Below are 17,737 nucleotides of genomic sequence, written 5' to 3' on the forward strand. Positions count from 1 at the left end.
CGCTATATAAAGTACTTCTGAACATTTTTATCAGAAAATCCAAAACTTCCGAATTAGCTTCTACATAAGGACTCTCATCCTCTTTCATAATGTCAGCCATTGCCAAGATAGCCGTCATTCGTATGGTGTCGTTTGTATAGGACAAGAACTTGTGTAAAAGGGGTGTAAATTTCATCACTTGTAACATTGGAATATTGCTGTCTGTCATGGCCACATTATGTATTATTATCAGAACTCGAATTATCAATTTCTGTATATTGTAATCGTTGGTAGCCTGAATAAAAGACCCAAAAGAATAAGAAAAACTAATAATTTTGTAGAGGCATTTAGTAACTAGATAGAGTCATGAATTAAAACAGCTACATATATATTTAAGCGACATTTCGAACCAGATAATAGTTTGGAACTAAATAGAGTACGTATTGATCTATTTATTAGTAACAAAGGAATATGTTGTTCTATTTATTAGTAACAAAGGAATATGTTGTTCTATTTATTAGTAACAGAGAGAGAGATGAGAGAGAGAGAGAAAGAGAGATGGGGGTTAATGTCTACTCGAGTTTGTATTGCGTGGACGTTAAACTCCATTTCTCTCTCTCTCTCTCTCTCTCTCTCTCATCTCTCTATTTACAAGTGACAAAAAAATATATTTTTCTATTTACATGTATCTAGCAAGAAATATATGATTCTTCTAGGATAATTGGGTCATCTATTCGACCCACAAAACTCATGTTTATCTGAGAGTGTGACATAGGAATATATTGTCCTTTTTACATTTACCAAATCAAATCTGGACTACTTGGGTAATCTATTCGACCTACAAAACTCATGTTTATCTTAAAGTATGGAACCGAATGACCTGGAAAAGTTTGGACTTTCTGTTAGAAATAATGACTCTCAACGGATATCTGAAACATTTTTGTTAATCGATAGCTACGGGTTTGAATATTTAATCGATACTAAATCACTTTGCTACTTATGAATCATTCACTACCATCCTTTGCTATTAGTCTATTGACAGTTGCTTGGTGCATAAGACGATGTTGGCCGTGAAAGTTCCCTGGAAATTTCCAGCCTGGTTTCTCGAGGCCTGGAGCGTATGCCAAGGATAGCGTCTAGTTGAAGGAGATGGGACGAATAGACGAGGTCCGGTGTACACATTGGCGTACCCTTAAAGTTGCAATTACATATTTTTAAAATGTATTAAAATAAATCCTTAAAATAGATGGTATCTATAAACAGTCCTATTAATCTTATAATTCACTATTGCCAGTTGAGAAATTGGCAAAAATATCATTTTCAACTTCAAATTCAAACGTTTGAAGATAGCTATTCCATGGGGCGGGGGGGGGGGGGCATAGAAAAACAAGGAAGGTAATTGTGTTTTTATTTCCAGGGGTGAATGATTTATAAGTGTGAGAATGTGAGAATGATACCTATGATCGTATAATAGTGAGTTGACAACCTATTGAGCAAAAGAAGTAGAAATAATCATGTTTTGCTTTCTTAGAAAATATGAAATTCTCGCTTTAAACGAACCATTGACAGCTAGTATTTGGTCAGCGTTGTTATCAGGGCAAAATTTCCCTCACAGCACACTGCGTGACGTACGTGACGTACTCCCATTTCCATTAGCTCAGTAGGTGCAGACACGTAGGATATTAAAACCCATTTTATTTATCTACGGCACCACTATCAATAATTGTTCATCATATTACTGAGCGCCAATGAAAACGCATCACTTAGTTTTTCGTATAACAAATTGATCCTGTAAACATATCTTATTTATTTTGCTTCTTATTGTGAACCATATTCAAATGGGAACACATCAATAACAACACATTTGTACACTTATGGATGTTTAATCTGTAATCAAGGGTACAAAGTCAGAGGGGTCAAAACCAAAAGTACGACACAGATGTCAGTAGCGCGTGTGTCCTCCACGGGCCATCATCACGGTAGGCAACAGCATTAACGCGACCCCTGCAAATGTGTAGGGCGGTCCGGTGATGAAATGTGAAGCCTCCCCACACCATTACACTTCCCCTACCCCATCGATCCGTTTCGAAGACGCAGCAGTCTGCAAGACGTTCCCCAAGACGTCTCGACACACGTTGACGGCCATCAGCGTGATAAAAATGAAAGCGACTCTCATCACTGAAGAGCACACTTTGCCAGTCTACTCTTCTCCATGTCTGGTGTCCTTGAGCCCATATCAAACGCCGCTGACGGTGATGATCCCTGAGGATAGCTCCAACATAAGGTCGTCGTGCACGGAGTCCTACATCTCTTAGACGATGTCTTACGGTGTTGGCACTTACTGGTCCTTGTCTTCCGACGACTGCTGCACCTGTTCGAGTCGCTGGGCGGAATCTGTCACGCAGATGAGTGACCCGGATGTAGCGGTCTTGAGCCTGTGTTGTAACACGTTCTGGACCAGGACGTTGACGGTCACGTGTTGATCCAGTAACTCGAACACGTTCCACCAACCTTACAATAGTGGACTGATGACAATTGAAGTGTCTGGCAATAACACGTGTAGACATACCAGCCCTGGACATTCCCATGGCTTCATTCCGTTGATTTTCAGTAAGTCTCGGCATCTCTAGCTCGATTCCTTCACACGTCCAACAACAAATTACGACAGATTGACGTTTCACAGTTCATGTACTGCACATTAAGTTGAAAACATGCTTTTAAAGGGCTCACACACAATGCTGCACGTGAATATTGGGTTTTTCATGTGAATCTCGTGCAATATTTTTCTTTTGCACACGGGCAGATATTTTTTGTGTTTGGGAGCATTGTGTGAAACAATAGTTCATAGTATTGCATAATATTATACATACAAAACCAACTAGTAATAAAATGGCGCTCAGTATATTTATGAAGTCTATATTACTTACCGTTTTTGAGTTATCGTTCAAAATATCATACAGGAACTTGATATATCCGGGAACATCACAAATTGCTTTGGACAAAACACGAGAATGACCTGACAAATTGACTATCACCAGCAATGCCTTCAGGGTAAAGGAATTGCAAAGCTCTTGAATGCTTTTCGCACTCATGGCTGCTTCACATATAACAGTTACTATATTCCTTTTTTCAAGGATATATTCACAGACGACAGTCCGATGTTTTTTAATCCACTGATCGGAGTGGCTTCTCATACCGTAGAAAAGACTGTTAGTAGCATCTATAAGATCAGCCTGGGCCATCCTGTCCTGTTTATTGCCTTCCAATTTCAATAAATTGGCGCCTGATTCAGTTACGTAGACCTCCATGATACAGCTGTGGGCTTCTTCTGGAGTTTCTAGCTCGTCAACTGGGTTTGGAACAGGATTGGATTGGGCGGGTGCTGCTGGATTTGGGGCTGTGTTATTAGCGGGTCCTCGTGGTAGAGCTGGTGGTGGTCCTGGTAGCACATCATCGGTATCAATAGTCACTGGTGCCGCTGGTTGTCCTGGTAGCACATCATCGTTGTCAATAGCAGCTGGGGCCGCTGTTGGTCCTGGTAGCACATCATCGGTATCAATAGCAGCTGGTACTATGGCATTTCTAACATTCATCTCATGAGAAGGTTTGATGTCGTTGGTAGGTTTGTCATTTGCTGTTTTTTTAGACTCGGGTGTTTTGTTGATGGGAGGAAACACTGGTTTATTGCAGGATGGTGTCGTTGGTTTTGAGTTCGACGGTAAATTAGCTTTAGCCCCAGAGGCCATATTGGTACTGTCAGATAGGTTAGTTCTGTTTACTACAGGAGTGGTAGTATTTGATGCATTAGGCCCGACTGCATTTTCTGGTGATTTGGTAGATTTTTTAATATCGCTTTCATCCGTTATATTGGACATATTTACGTGTTCTAGGTTTGTTTCTGTATTAGTAGTATTACTGGATACAGGGTAATCTGCCCCTGGTGGTAGCTTGGCGACAGCTAGTGTCTGTTCGGTTTATAATCAGGGCTACTTGTTAATAAATACCACACTACCACTGGATGAAAGGTCCAACTTGCTTTCAATAGTAACGTTAATCTGTTTTACATCTGTCTTTGAAGGCGACGATTAAACAACTGAAATATAAACATAGACTTTCACACTATACATGTATATAAAAATTGACTCAAATGTTACATTTAAAAAATATATAACCTTTAGCCTGTAAACCAATAATCATTCGTTTCACGTATTGTTCTCGTAAGAGTGGATTTGTTTTGTTTTTTTCGGGGGTGGGGGGGGGCGGATTTTAGTCAGAGTTTGCAGCTAAAAATATACATGGTGCAAAAATTCTGCAAACATAGATATTGTTGGCCTCCGTGAAACTATTTATTAAATGTAAATTGGGTTATTTTTGACAAACAGGACGTGTTTTACGGATGGGACAAAAATTAATCTTTGATTTCCCATGTCTCGGTTATTTCTAAATGGATCTTCGTCGGGTTTTCATTTGACTTGTGGATTCTTTAGTCGAATCCCACAGAGGTTCTGACTGACGCTTTTCCGAAATTAGAAAGTTCGCTCAATTAGTTCTAGCATCCAAGATTTGCAAAAATTTTATTCAGCATCTTTTCGACATTCAAGAAGGCGTATCTCCGATGGTATTTGAGGAATAAGGAACACATTGATGTCTTCAAAATGGTGTGACGGCTTTCGATAAAACCGGAAATCACCCAGGCATCCGAGTTCTCGCCAAGATATCAAGATATAAACCGAGAACAAGCTTAAAAGCGGTAAGTGGTCATAATCCAGGAGGTTACGGTCCAATGTATGTGGTTTCATCCAAATCCTGGTCAAAATTGATACCTCTAGAGGGTACACAACCTTGGTATTACATGTTTTAACACTATTGGGTAAAGGAGAGTGGCCATTTTGATGGGGCGTTTTGGTCCCATTTTCACAACATTTGAACTCAACTGTAATTACGGTGTAACGGTGATATATATGAACCTTAAGAGTGCCCACAATGCTAAAAACGCGATTTTTCATATAATCAGGGGCCATAATCCAGGACGTTACGGTCTGATATACACAAATGTTGACAGACAGGAACCGAGCTATTTCGGATATATTTTATGTTTCATCAAAATCAGATAAACATTGTGACCTCTAGATAGTCCACACGCTTGGTATTACATAGTTTTACCCATTTGCGTACGGGGAGCGGCCCTTTTGTCGGGCAGTTTCAGTCCAATTTTCACAAAATACAAACTCAACCGTCCTTACGGAGTAACACTGATATAATTATGTGAACGGTTTTTAAAATTGGATAGCAGTTTTGATCTCTAGAGGGACCAAAGGCTAAAAACACGATTTTTTGTACATCAGGATCCATAATCCGGGACGTTACAGCCCAATACGCGCGAATATCGCCAGGAACCGAGACCCTTGCGTTATAAACAATTATTTTAAGTTTCATTAAAATCGGATAAATATTGTGACGTCTAAGGGATCTACAACCTTGATATTACATACGTTTACACTATTTGCACACGTAGAGCGGCCATGTCGCCCGACAGTTTCTGTCCGATTTGTACTCAACCATCATAATGGTGTAGTGGTGATATATGTGAACGGGTTTTAAAATCGGATAAATATGGTGACCTCTAGAATGACAACAAGCTAAAAACAACCAGGGGCCATATTCCAGGAAGTTACAGTTCGATATGCTGGACAGCAACCGAGATCTTTGAGTTATAAACATATATGATAGAAATTGTAACCTCTAGAGTGTTCACGGGCTAAAAACATGATTTGTCGTATAATCAGCGGCCATAATCCATGCAGTTACGACCCGATACAAGCCGAGAGCTTTGGGAGATAAACCTATATTTCAAGTTCCGTAGAATCGGATAAAAATTGTGACCTGTAGACCGTCAACAAACAAATTGTGGACGGACGGACAGGGACGACGACAAATGGTGGTGCTAGCCCCAGATATTATCATTCACAAAAAAATCTTCAAATCCATTTTCAGCCGCCATTCCAATTTTCGAAATTGATTCCAATGTCCACATTGAGTCAACTGGCATGGTTTCGATTCCCCGGTTGTGTAATACTGTAGAGGTTATATCAGTACTCTAACGTTCAGTTATTTAAGTACTGTTTAATATATTCAAGTGGTTAAACAAATGAGTGTTAAATGATATCCTCTTACGATCATGGTGTCACTGCCTCCATTTATCTCGAGGTGTTAAATGTACGTTACGATAAACATACTATAAACATAAGGTTAATGAAACACTTATCCCACGCTTCAGAAAAGTGGACACCCGTCACCCGCTCCTCCTCCTTGGTGCCCATATTAGAAAATCGGTCATTTCGGGACTAACATATGGTTTAAATTTATTTCAATAATTCGCTTGCGCGTAATGGTCTTTAGCAATAGGGGGAAACCGGAGGACCCGGAGAAAACCCACGAGGTTGGACAGGCTTGTCACGTACAACCGTCGATTCGAAACCACGCCAGTTGACTCCATGACAGGCCTTATGATACAGCGCGCAGCGCGCAGCGCGCGCGTGCTACCCATTCGGCCATCCTACCCCCTAGTTGTCGGCAGACAGCGTAAGTTTAGTATGAGTATAGTGATGCTATTAAGGGGACGTAACTTGCGTGCAAAGTTAGAAATTCGTGATTTTTGGCAGTGTAGGGTATTCCATAAGTGAGGGATTCACATAGCCAAGGACATGCAAAATACAGCCTATGAATACTGATTTAAGGTAACACACTTAGTTAAGTGAACAAATTTAAGTATTTTTACGTAAAGGGGCATTATGGGAGATGACAGTTCTCGATATAATAGATAACGTAAATAGAATATGTTTAAATTTCAGTCAAATTGCTTCGCTCTGAACCGAGGTATTAGTTTTTGAATTTTAGACTAGTCTCGATTATCCAGTTTAACGTTTAATTTTTTTTCAAAAAATGTATTCCACACGTACTACACGTACAATGCCCCCCCCCCCACACACACACACCCAACTATAATGTATGACGTATGCTTATCTTCACTATAAGGGTTGGTGCAAGACATTAAACCCCATTTAATTTTATGTCAACTAACAATTGTTCGTATAAATATAGCATTTACTTGACAATTATCACAGTATTCATTTGGCCCTAAATCCAGTTATTGCAAACATTTTGCTTGGAACTCTCTGAATTTGTGTTCCTGGTGTTATAAGCTTTCCAAAAATGTATAGTTTGCTTAGTGGGGGGGGGGGGGCTTGTAGCGGAATTGTGCTTCTAAGCAAGCTAGAAATTTTAGCTGCAGGGCTAATAGTCAATTCCGTACAAATTCGTGTATTCAATTAAAAGAAAAGTAAAATTAGTGTTTTATAAGATTTCGGACACTTTATTTTGCCAGCTATATGAAATAAAGCAAGGTTATTCGCTGACGATACTGCAATAGGGTGTAACAAAATCTGTATAAATCACATAGAGCGTTCATTGAAAAACGACCTTTCTAATTTACATGATTGGTCCAAAGCTTGGCTTATAAAATTTAACCCTCTAAAAACTAATGTTGTAAACTTTTTTCCAAAATGCCATAAACAGTCACCTAAATTAGTTTTTGGAAATCAAGTCTTATCAAGTGTTGATCACCATAAACACCTTGGTGTGCGTTATCTGGCGACTGCAAGTGGTCTGAACACATCGATCGCATATGCAATGAAAATGAAAATTTAGATATTCAATTGATAGAAAATCCCTAGATATTATATATAAAACTCATATTAGATCACTTTTAGAATATGCTTGCGAAGTTTGGGATGGGTGTAACATTATCGATTCTGATATACTAGAAAAGATTCAGTTAGAAGCAGCTAGAATTGTGACCGGTCTTCCTAAATACGCAAGCAGGGAGTCATTATATTATGAAACAGGTTGGACCAAATTATCAGAGCGTCGTGTTATTCGCCGACTCTCGCTCTTTCATGACATTTTAAACAATAGTCGCCGTCATATTTAGTTGACATACTGGCCAATCTTAATGTAACAAGGCACAATCATAACTTAAGAAATAATCAAAACATCTCTATTCCATTTTGTAAGACCGCACAGTACAAAAAATCATGTTTTCCTTCTGCTATAGCTGATTGGAATTCATTGGACACAACTTTAAGAAAAGTCAATGACTCAAAATAATTTAGATCAACCTTAAAAAGAAATACAAAAATAATCATTCATTTCCTAACTATTATATTTTTGGAAATCGCTTTGAAAATAACATCCACACTAGATTACGTCATGGATGCAGTGTGTTAAATTATGATCTATATAGGGTAAAATTAACTCTGAGTCCAAAATGTGAATGTGGCTGACACGACGAAAATGCCGAACATTACTTCTTTAAGTGCAAGCGCCTTTCCTTTAACAGGACTACACTATTAAATTCCCTAACTAACTTCAAAATCACTTTCGTGTCCATGTTACTATGGGGTGACGTGGATCTGCCCGAAGAAAAGAATACTTATATATTTTCTCAAGTTCATACTTATATACCATCATCTAAACGATATGTATATAGTAGTTCCTGCGCACTCTTTGAATGTATGTTGTGTTTTATGTTGTAAATGTAAATGTGTTTATTTCATATTCCGCAAATTTATAAATATTATTTGTTAAAATATTCCATTTATATAAATTGAGCATCTAATCCAATATATTAATGATTAGTTCAATGAAATAGATATAACTTCGTGTCTATCATATGAAATATTCTCATCAATTACTATTTCTTTTAAGGAAAGGACGTTTATAAGTTGTTAGAACTTTTGTTTAATCCTTTTGTATTGTACAATGATAGGTCGATGAAATAAAATAAGTTTAAACTAAACTAAGCAATAAGCTGGAAATCATGAAGGATAAAACCTATTATTAGAGTATAAACCTTGGCGAGAGAAACCGAAAATATATTAATTCTATGAATTGAAAGTCAGTAAATGTGAAATATATTATATGACTGTAAAACTGGATACGTACTATAAGAGAGAGAGATAGATAGAGAGAGAGAGAGAGAGAGAGAGAGAGAGATGGGTTTAACACCCACTCGACACAAACTAGGTCATTTTGGGACTAACATATGGTTTAATTATATTTCAATAAATCGCTTGCGCGTAGGGGTCTTTAGCAGTGGGAGGAAACCGGAGGACTCGAAGTAAACCCACGAGGTTGGACAGGCGACTCTACTCCTTGTCACGTACAACCGGGGATTAGGATAAGTACTATAAACCAAGATATGTAAAGTATATGAACAAAGAATAATAGGAGCAAAAATTACAGCCAGTGAAAAATGGTTGGAACTAGGAGAAGAAAATAACTCGTATTTTTTTTTTTTTTTTTTTTGACTTGAAAAACAGAGACAAATAAGGAAATCAATTAATAGGTTATCAAATAATAATGGTGAAATTATTAAAGATCAAAGTAAGATATTGAATGAAATAAGAAACTATTACAAAGTATTGTATACTTCTCAAGAACATGGCCCCATGTTCACAAAGCAATCTCGGGCTTACGTTAAGAATTTATGAGAAATATCTTTGATCCAGAAACACAACACTTTGCACATGTAGTTTCTTATTGACGTATTTGACACATTAAAGCAACAAAAGTTTTATAAAGGGCTATATTTTAGTTAAATTAAGGTGAACAATTTTGAGTAAATTCTTAACTTAAGTCTGAGAATGTGTCGTGAACCCGGGACCTGATAACACATCATCAAAGAAATGTGTAAACGAAACGAAGTTAAAACGAAAAGCAAAACCCGAAGATTATTTAGGATGCGATGACGAAATAACAACAGAAGAGTGTACTGACGCGATACACCAAATAACGCTGGACTTTCTGTAGAATTTTATAGAACATTTTGGGACATAATTAAAGAGATGATAGTTTTTATATTGAATAGATGGTATCATGGAAATAGAAACAACTTGTTTTGAGTTTTTGTGGAATAGTTAAAATAAGACAATTAAGAGAGCTACTTTAATTGGTAAATATGAAAATGGTGGAATAAATATGATTGACATTGAAAGTTACTTTAATTCGTTAAAAGCAATATGGGTCAAAAGATTATTAGATCAAAATTGCGCTAATCGGAAGATTTATACCATTAAAATTTTATAATAAACTTGGAAAGAACCTTTCAATTTTTCACATGAATATAGACAGTATAAAATCTATCCCAAATATTAATTCTATACCCGAATTCTATCAAAATATAATAACATGCTGGGTGAAGACTAGACAAATCCAAAATCCAGAAACTCATATCCAGATTAGAAAGCAAATATTATGGGGAAATAAACATATTAAAATTAACAACAAAAGTCTAATTTACGAAAATTGGATTAATAGTAAAATAATTCATCTAAATGATATTCTTGATGATAAAAAACGAATTTCATTACCAATTATTATGAACAAATTACAGAACAAATCCAACTGGATATCAGAATTCAAAACGATTAAAACATGTATACCCACAAAATGGCTAAAAATTATTTTAATTGAAAAGGCTTATAAAAGTAAATTATGTATACATAATAAAACTCGTCTAACCTGGAAAGGAAAAGGAGTAGAACACACGGAATTAACTTTAAGTAAATTATACAATTCACTGTTTGATTACAAATTTATAAAACCAATTGGAATAAATTATTGGTTACAATACTTCAAAAAGGAAAATAGTCTGTACCTATCCTATATATATGTACTTTTATATTCACGTTTTTAGCAGATAATGACTTAAAAATATTTAGATGGAAACTTCTTCAATGTATTATTCCAAATATTTTTTTTATATACAAATGGAAGATTAGCGATAGTAACCTTTGCAAGTTCTGTTCAGTAGAAGAAAACTATGATTATTATTTTGTAAATTGTAAATATCTTAAACTATTGTGGGGAAAAAATACGTCATCTACTATCAGAATTACACATCGACAAATAAATAACATTAAAAGATCTTGTGTTAGGTTACAGATACTACGATACAAATTACTTTGAATTAAATTACTTGTTAACTATTGTTTCATTTACAATATACAAAATCTATCACATATCTGATCACAAAACAAAATTGATGTCTTAAAAATCGTTACTGAAGAATTAAAACACAGGATAATTTTTTTTTAAAAAAAGGAAAATAGTTTTATTAATCGAATACTACAATTCTTATAAGATTGTCTCTAAACCAAATATTACTAACATTAAAATTATTTATTAATAAATTAAATATATAAATTTAAACTTCAGCATGTGATGTATTGATCTGCTAATACATGTAAATTACGAATGGTTATCGTAAATAAAAATTAAAAATAAAAAAAAATAAATAAAAAAAAAACAACAAAAAAACAAATTAGAATTAATTATTTGATAATCTCGCTTACAAGATGGACGTAACAGACTTTAGACATATACTTAGTCATAGCTTGATACTATTTTTGAAATATTTTCCACGTAACAGAGGCCTGTGGTTAAACCACTCCGCAATAACTTCATTGGTGTCGCCCAACACGCAATGAAAGCCCTGTTGTGTTCCCCTCAGTCGAAATTACAAGTAAATATTCAAATATTTCAAGAGAGAATTCTTTTATTCGTTGGAGTATTTAATTGTGCAATGGATTTTATTTAACGGGAGTTAATTACGAACGCACAGGTAAATTTATAATAACCAAAGTTAAACATACATTATGCAAGAGCTAAATCTGCCTATTGTAGGTCTTTCTTTAGGCCTGGAATGTTATCTAAATTATTAATGAGACATTAATTAACTTATATCCAGACCATAATCAACTCTCGATGGCATCTCTAGGCTGCGATGTTTATTGGATTAGGTTCTGATTTGCCATAATTAAATCATGAAACGGATAATCGATCTCAGATTCCGTTTTCTCCCTGTGTTTTACTACATTCAACAATATTTCTGACTTTGAATAATTTTAATTGAGTGCCTGTTTGTTTGTGGTGTGTTTTTATCATTCTAACACTCAGGAAATCAATGACAAAGAATAAGGTTTTTATATCACATGGATCAGACTCTGCTAAGCTAAATGAGACACGGCCACTAGACATAAAACGAGTAAACGAAATGCCAAATATAACAATAAACCAAAATGAAATCGAAATAATACTTATCTCCCTTTAAGAAATAAATGACCAGTGGCCCAGGTGATAACAACAATTATATCCTGAAAACACTAGCGAAAAGTATCAGTTCTGCCTTCCAAAATATTACTATAGATAACTCCATCATTCCAAATGGCTGGAAACAGAAAACCGTAGTTCCAATATACAAAAATGGCGACGAAAATAATTGTTCAAATTACAACACGATGTCACTTCTGAACATTGGGCAGAATTTATGAAAAATACATGTATAAACTATCCATAATTTCGCATTAAGTGAAAAATAAAGAACATACCATCAAGCCGTTTTCCAGCCAAATAACACTGCATCTTAACAACACATTGAATAATATGATCATATCTACGCCTACTAAAAGCAGTAGGCGTAGATATGATCATATAACTCAGAGTCAAAAAGACATAGATCCTTGATTGAATGGTGACTGTCAGCGCTTCAATCTTTTTGATAATTGACATTCATTACAGTAGGATGTTTGCGTACAATTTTTATATCGTATTGCTCATGTTACCATATATATGCATGGCATTATAAAACTTAAAATTACCAAATTAATACCGCCTACTCAGCTACCCACCTAAAACCTATTTCTTTTCTTTCCTTTGTACGCCAATCGATAGAAAATCGCAAACTAGTTACACATAGGTAACTTTCAATGGCTGTATATCCTGGTGTTCTATTTACTTTCATCTGCCCTCCTACTCTCGTACATAACTTACATGTTTGCATAAACACTGCACCAACCATAGGCGTACGGGCCAGGGGGGCGGCGGGGGGGGGGGGGACAGCTGCCCCCCTAACTTTCGGGTAAGCTGATTTTCGGGCAGACGGGTAAAATGAAAAAAAAATTTTATTTCATCTACTTGGCAAAATAAAGTGCCCGAAATCTAATAAAACACTAATTTGAGGGGCTGGAATAGCAGTAAAACGCGTTTGCGACCGTCAAATAATCCAAAATTTTCTTGGGGGAATCCATAGGCCTACAAGGTCAGCTCCGCTTCTTCGCCTCTCAAAGAAAACCCGCGCCGTTGTCTATAAACCCGAAATTTTTCGGGCATTTCTAGTTTTGCTTTGTTGTAATTAAATATCACGAATTTGTTGACTATGGATTAAAACATTTTGTCTGGAGCCACTCTACTTGTGGGATTTCGGTTAAAAAACCACTGGATACTTTTGGAGTTGCTTACACGGGCTAGAATAGCAGAAAGCGCATTTGAGGTGATTAAATTTTTAAAATATTCTCCGGCAGGGTGAGGCCCTCATACCGCGTGACGATTGTTGGTTGTTTGGAATTCGGGTCAGCCAGGTAGGCTATATTGGACCAAATTGAAGTTGCTGTATTCACAGGCTGGAATAGCATGCAGGAAAACGCGTTTGCGGCAGTTAAATTTTCAAAATGTTCTCCCAACGGTCCCGTCTTCGTGGACAGTAAACGATTGATTGGAATTCGAGTCGGCCACCTTAATTAGGCTATATTAGACCACTTTGAAGTTGCTTTGTTCACCGGCTGAAATAGCAGGAAAACGCGTTTGCGGCAGTTAAATTTTCAAAATTTTCTCCTAACGGTCCTTCGAGGACTGTAAACGACTGATTGGAATTCGAGTCAGCCACCTTAATTAGGCTATATTAGACCACTTTGAAGTTGCTTTTCACCGGTTGAAATAGCAGGAAAACGTGTTTGCAGCCGTCAAATATTCCCAAATTGTATGGAGGTCCATACAAGGTGAGCTCCGCTTCTTCGCCTCTCGAGGGAACCGGCGCCGCTGTCTGTAAGCCCGAAATATTTTCGGGCATTTCGGTTCTGCCCCCCCCCCTAACTGCCATCAAGTCCGTACGCCTATGGCACCAACTTATCTGCCTGTTGCATCTCAATTTCTGATGTAAGCAAATGTTAATATCAAGCGTGGATTCGGAGGTCGCAGCAAATAATCTTCACAAATAGCTTTCCACGAGATATGATACAAACATGTATTGATAAATATATATAAGCCGAATAAAAAATAAACTCATTATGCACTTGACTTTCGTGATTATTTAATAACAAACACGGGCAAAAATTTCAATTGTACTCTTTAATTTAATTTTTGATTCGTTTCGTTTCGTGTCTCGCCTACCTTTCAAACGCATGCGTGCGGCGAGATAACCTCATTACAACACTTCAAGATAGTTAGTTGTTACAACATTATATTTACCTACCACTCTAGTAAGCTTTAGAAATAAATAGAGGATTTTTGTCGTTTTGTCGTGAATAACATATTTTATTTTATCGAGAAGCAAGAAAACATATTTTCACGAATGCGTAGCATGAGTGAAAATATAAACGTTTTCGTGCTTAGAGATGAAATAAAATATGTTGTTTTTTGTAGATCTGAGAGTGGGCCCTGCAAGATGGCGTCCACATATGATTTGTTATCCAGCACTAGACTGAACAAGTGCTGCTATGATTTGATCACTGTAACCAAACTACCCATGGCAATGTCAAAAGAAAATTTGCTCGTGTACGACGGGATTTATACTAAGCAGTGTTAATAACTGCATTGCATGACGACTGTGTGACGTTTGGTGACAACACCATTCAAAATAGATTGGTCAGATTGAGGACAAAGATTAGGCAGCTCGGTAAATGAGCTAATGAAGACGGGCATACGCCATTCAGTGTGCTACGAGGGAAATTTTGCCCGGGCAGCGGCACTATGACCTACTCTTATATCAAATTTCCGGCTGCCAAGGCAACCTTTTCTATTGAAACCAGGCCTTGACACGGATGATTAACAAACTTTAAAATACAAATAATCTACGGGCAACTCGCCAATCGTACATTATTTATACTAGATAAAATATTGGATTCGCGCAACGTATTTCATTAAAAAGCATGTTGTAACACTTTTGTAGAATTTTTGCGCTTTGAATTAGTACCAATGAATTAATTAATATCTTTTGGTAAATTATTAGATTCACATATAATATGTACTTAAATTAAAATGAGTGAATGAATGACAGATTGGTATTTAAAAAGAGTTATAAAACCAAAACATAACTGGTTCTATGTGTCAACAACATAACACCAGATTACATGTGATTGGAAATTTACTAATTGCATCATTTGGTTTTAGTAACTAATCATATCAGTAATTGCACAGGTTCGGGGTCATAAATAGCCTAGTCGGTGCGTGATGTCAGTGGGACCTATAAACGAAATCATGGCAAACTTTTAAGGCAGATTTCATTAGATTTCGGAGAGATTACCATCTGAGTTCCTAGACCGATGTAGCAATTTCTATCAGCAGACTCGCCCAATTAGTCTGTGTAACACTATCTTAGTGATAACAGAGATCAGTTTAGTAAATACAACATTTATATACAACGGGAACAGAATATCAAACAGTTACATCGATACCACAAAACTAAACTACATCGGGAACTATAGATACGACAGGAACACATATAACAATATTAAATCCAACATTCTGTCCCTCTGCCAAGGCAGCGGCTGAACTCGGGCGATTCCAAGTCTCTTCTCCGCCCGTCTGTGGTCGTCTTTAGTCGTATGCCTAACTGTCAGCGTACGATAATTAGGGAAGATCCTAAGAGTGATCATCATATATGGTATTGTTTATTTATCAGATAATGGTATCTGTAATTGCACTGCGTATTCTTTTGAAGTCATTATCATGTCATTGTATGATGCACTGACCACTAGTACATTTCCTTTGGAGTCCTGCCGAGTGTTGCACACAGATCATGTGCAGCCGGTAAATGATATATTGAATTAATTACATGTTTAACTACAACGCAGACAATCGTGACTTAAGAACAGTGCATACAAATATTATATATATTATCAAAACATACTTTATTCTATTATGCATTGTACCAAAGGTAAGCAGCTATGATATATAAAATGTAAAAACGAACTGTTGCATTGTTATTCCTGGTAAGACAAACGTCTTAACTAACTGAGATAGATAATTAGAAATAAGGAGTAAATACACAACGTGAAGGGGAAGCAAAGACAACAAGTGAAATTACTAGACGATTACAAGGCTAATAAGATATGTAGTAATAAAAGATGTATGGGTCATACGTAGGATGTGGCCCGCATTCAACATCTGACAATAGACCCATGGTGCTACAATGTGCGTGATAGGGTCTGTATTGCGTAATATATTAATACTATGGAAGACCAAACAGCTCTTTTTATTCAGTGTTCTTAATCCTTAGTTCTTAATTCATAGACATTTGTACACTAAAATTAACATTTGTATCTTAAAATCAATATTTGTCATACAAATCAGACATTTGTCATACAAATCAGACATTTGTCATACAAATCAGACATTTGTCATACAAATCAGACATTTGTCATACAAATCAGACATTTGTCATAGAAATCAGACATTTGTTGTACAAATCAGACATTTGTCATACAAATCAGACATTTGTCATACAAATCAGACATTTTTCATACAAATCAGACATTTGTCATACAAATCAGACATTTGTCATATCAGATTTGTAAAAAGTATTTTTGTTTAATTTAAATGTGTTTTAATATAAAGATAAAATTTATTTTAGATAATCAAAAATTATCTTACATTTACATTTCATCAGAGAAATATAATGAAAAACAAATCTCGAACAACAAATTTCCAAATACAAATCTTCAAATATGGCGGGTGCAATTTACCACATCATCATATTATTTAATATTCAGACTCGTAAAATGCACTCCTAGAGATCTGTTACGTGAACGCTAATGTGTACACGGGACCTCGGTTTTTTTGTCTCATACAAACGACTAGAAGCAGTCCCTTTCAGGCCTTCCGCCCTGCACCTCTAACAAGGGGAAACCACTCCAGAACATCCCGATGAAATTTCTCGGCCCACACCGGGATCGAATCCCCAACTTCCAAACTAGCGAGCTTTTGTTATTTCTTGGAAAGTTATTTGATAATATTCTGGTGGGTTGGATGACCGAATGGTTAGCACGTGCGCGCTGTATCATAAAATCTGTCATTGAGTCAACTGGCGTGGTTTCGAATCACCGGCTGTACGTGACAAGGAGTAGGGTAGCCTGTCCAACCTCGTGGGTTTTCTCCGGGTCATCCGGTTTTCCCCCACTGCTAAAGACCCCCTACGCGCAAGAGAATTATTGAAATAAAATTAAACCATATGTTAGTCCCGAAATGACCTAGTTTGTTTCGAGTGGACGTTAAACCCCATTCCTCTCTCTTCCTCTCCCTCTTTCGCAATATTCAAACTAGTAAAATACAGAAAACAATATGATTTTATTGTATATATGAATACATAAAGTACATAAAACATTATAAATCTACAAAATAAAACAATACGCTTTCATTATACATATATACTGCAATGAATAAAACATAAATTATGATATACAAATTATAACTATACAAAATAAAACCTAAAACAATACGATATCATTGTATATAGCAATAAATAAAACATAAGATACGATATATAAATCATAACTATGCAAAATTATGATATACAACGCTTGTTTTTGTTATCCATTGACATAGTTTAATACTGTTTTAATAAATTTGATATACAAAGCTTGTT

The 17,737-nt window shown here is 36.2% G+C and overlaps 1 protein-coding gene across 1 annotated transcript in view; it reads right to left on the bottom strand.

The window, feature by feature from the left end:
- Positions 1 to 3,572, bottom strand: part of LOC126822374 (uncharacterized) — a 36,288-nt gene extending 32,716 nt beyond the window's left edge. Inside the window, exon 1 of the mRNA XM_050551244.2 lies at positions 3,330 to 3,572. Coding sequence (XP_050407201.2) covers positions 3,330 to 3,572 — 243 coding nt within the window. The remainder of the gene's footprint in view (positions 1 to 3,329) is intronic.
- Between the last annotated feature and the right edge of the window lie 14,165 nt (positions 3,573 to 17,737).

This window comes from Patella vulgata, chromosome 5 (assembly GCF_932274485.2).
Source record: "Patella vulgata chromosome 5, xgPatVulg1.2, whole genome shotgun sequence".
In the NCBI taxonomy this organism is placed as follows: Eukaryota; Metazoa; Mollusca; class Gastropoda; family Patellidae; genus Patella; species Patella vulgata.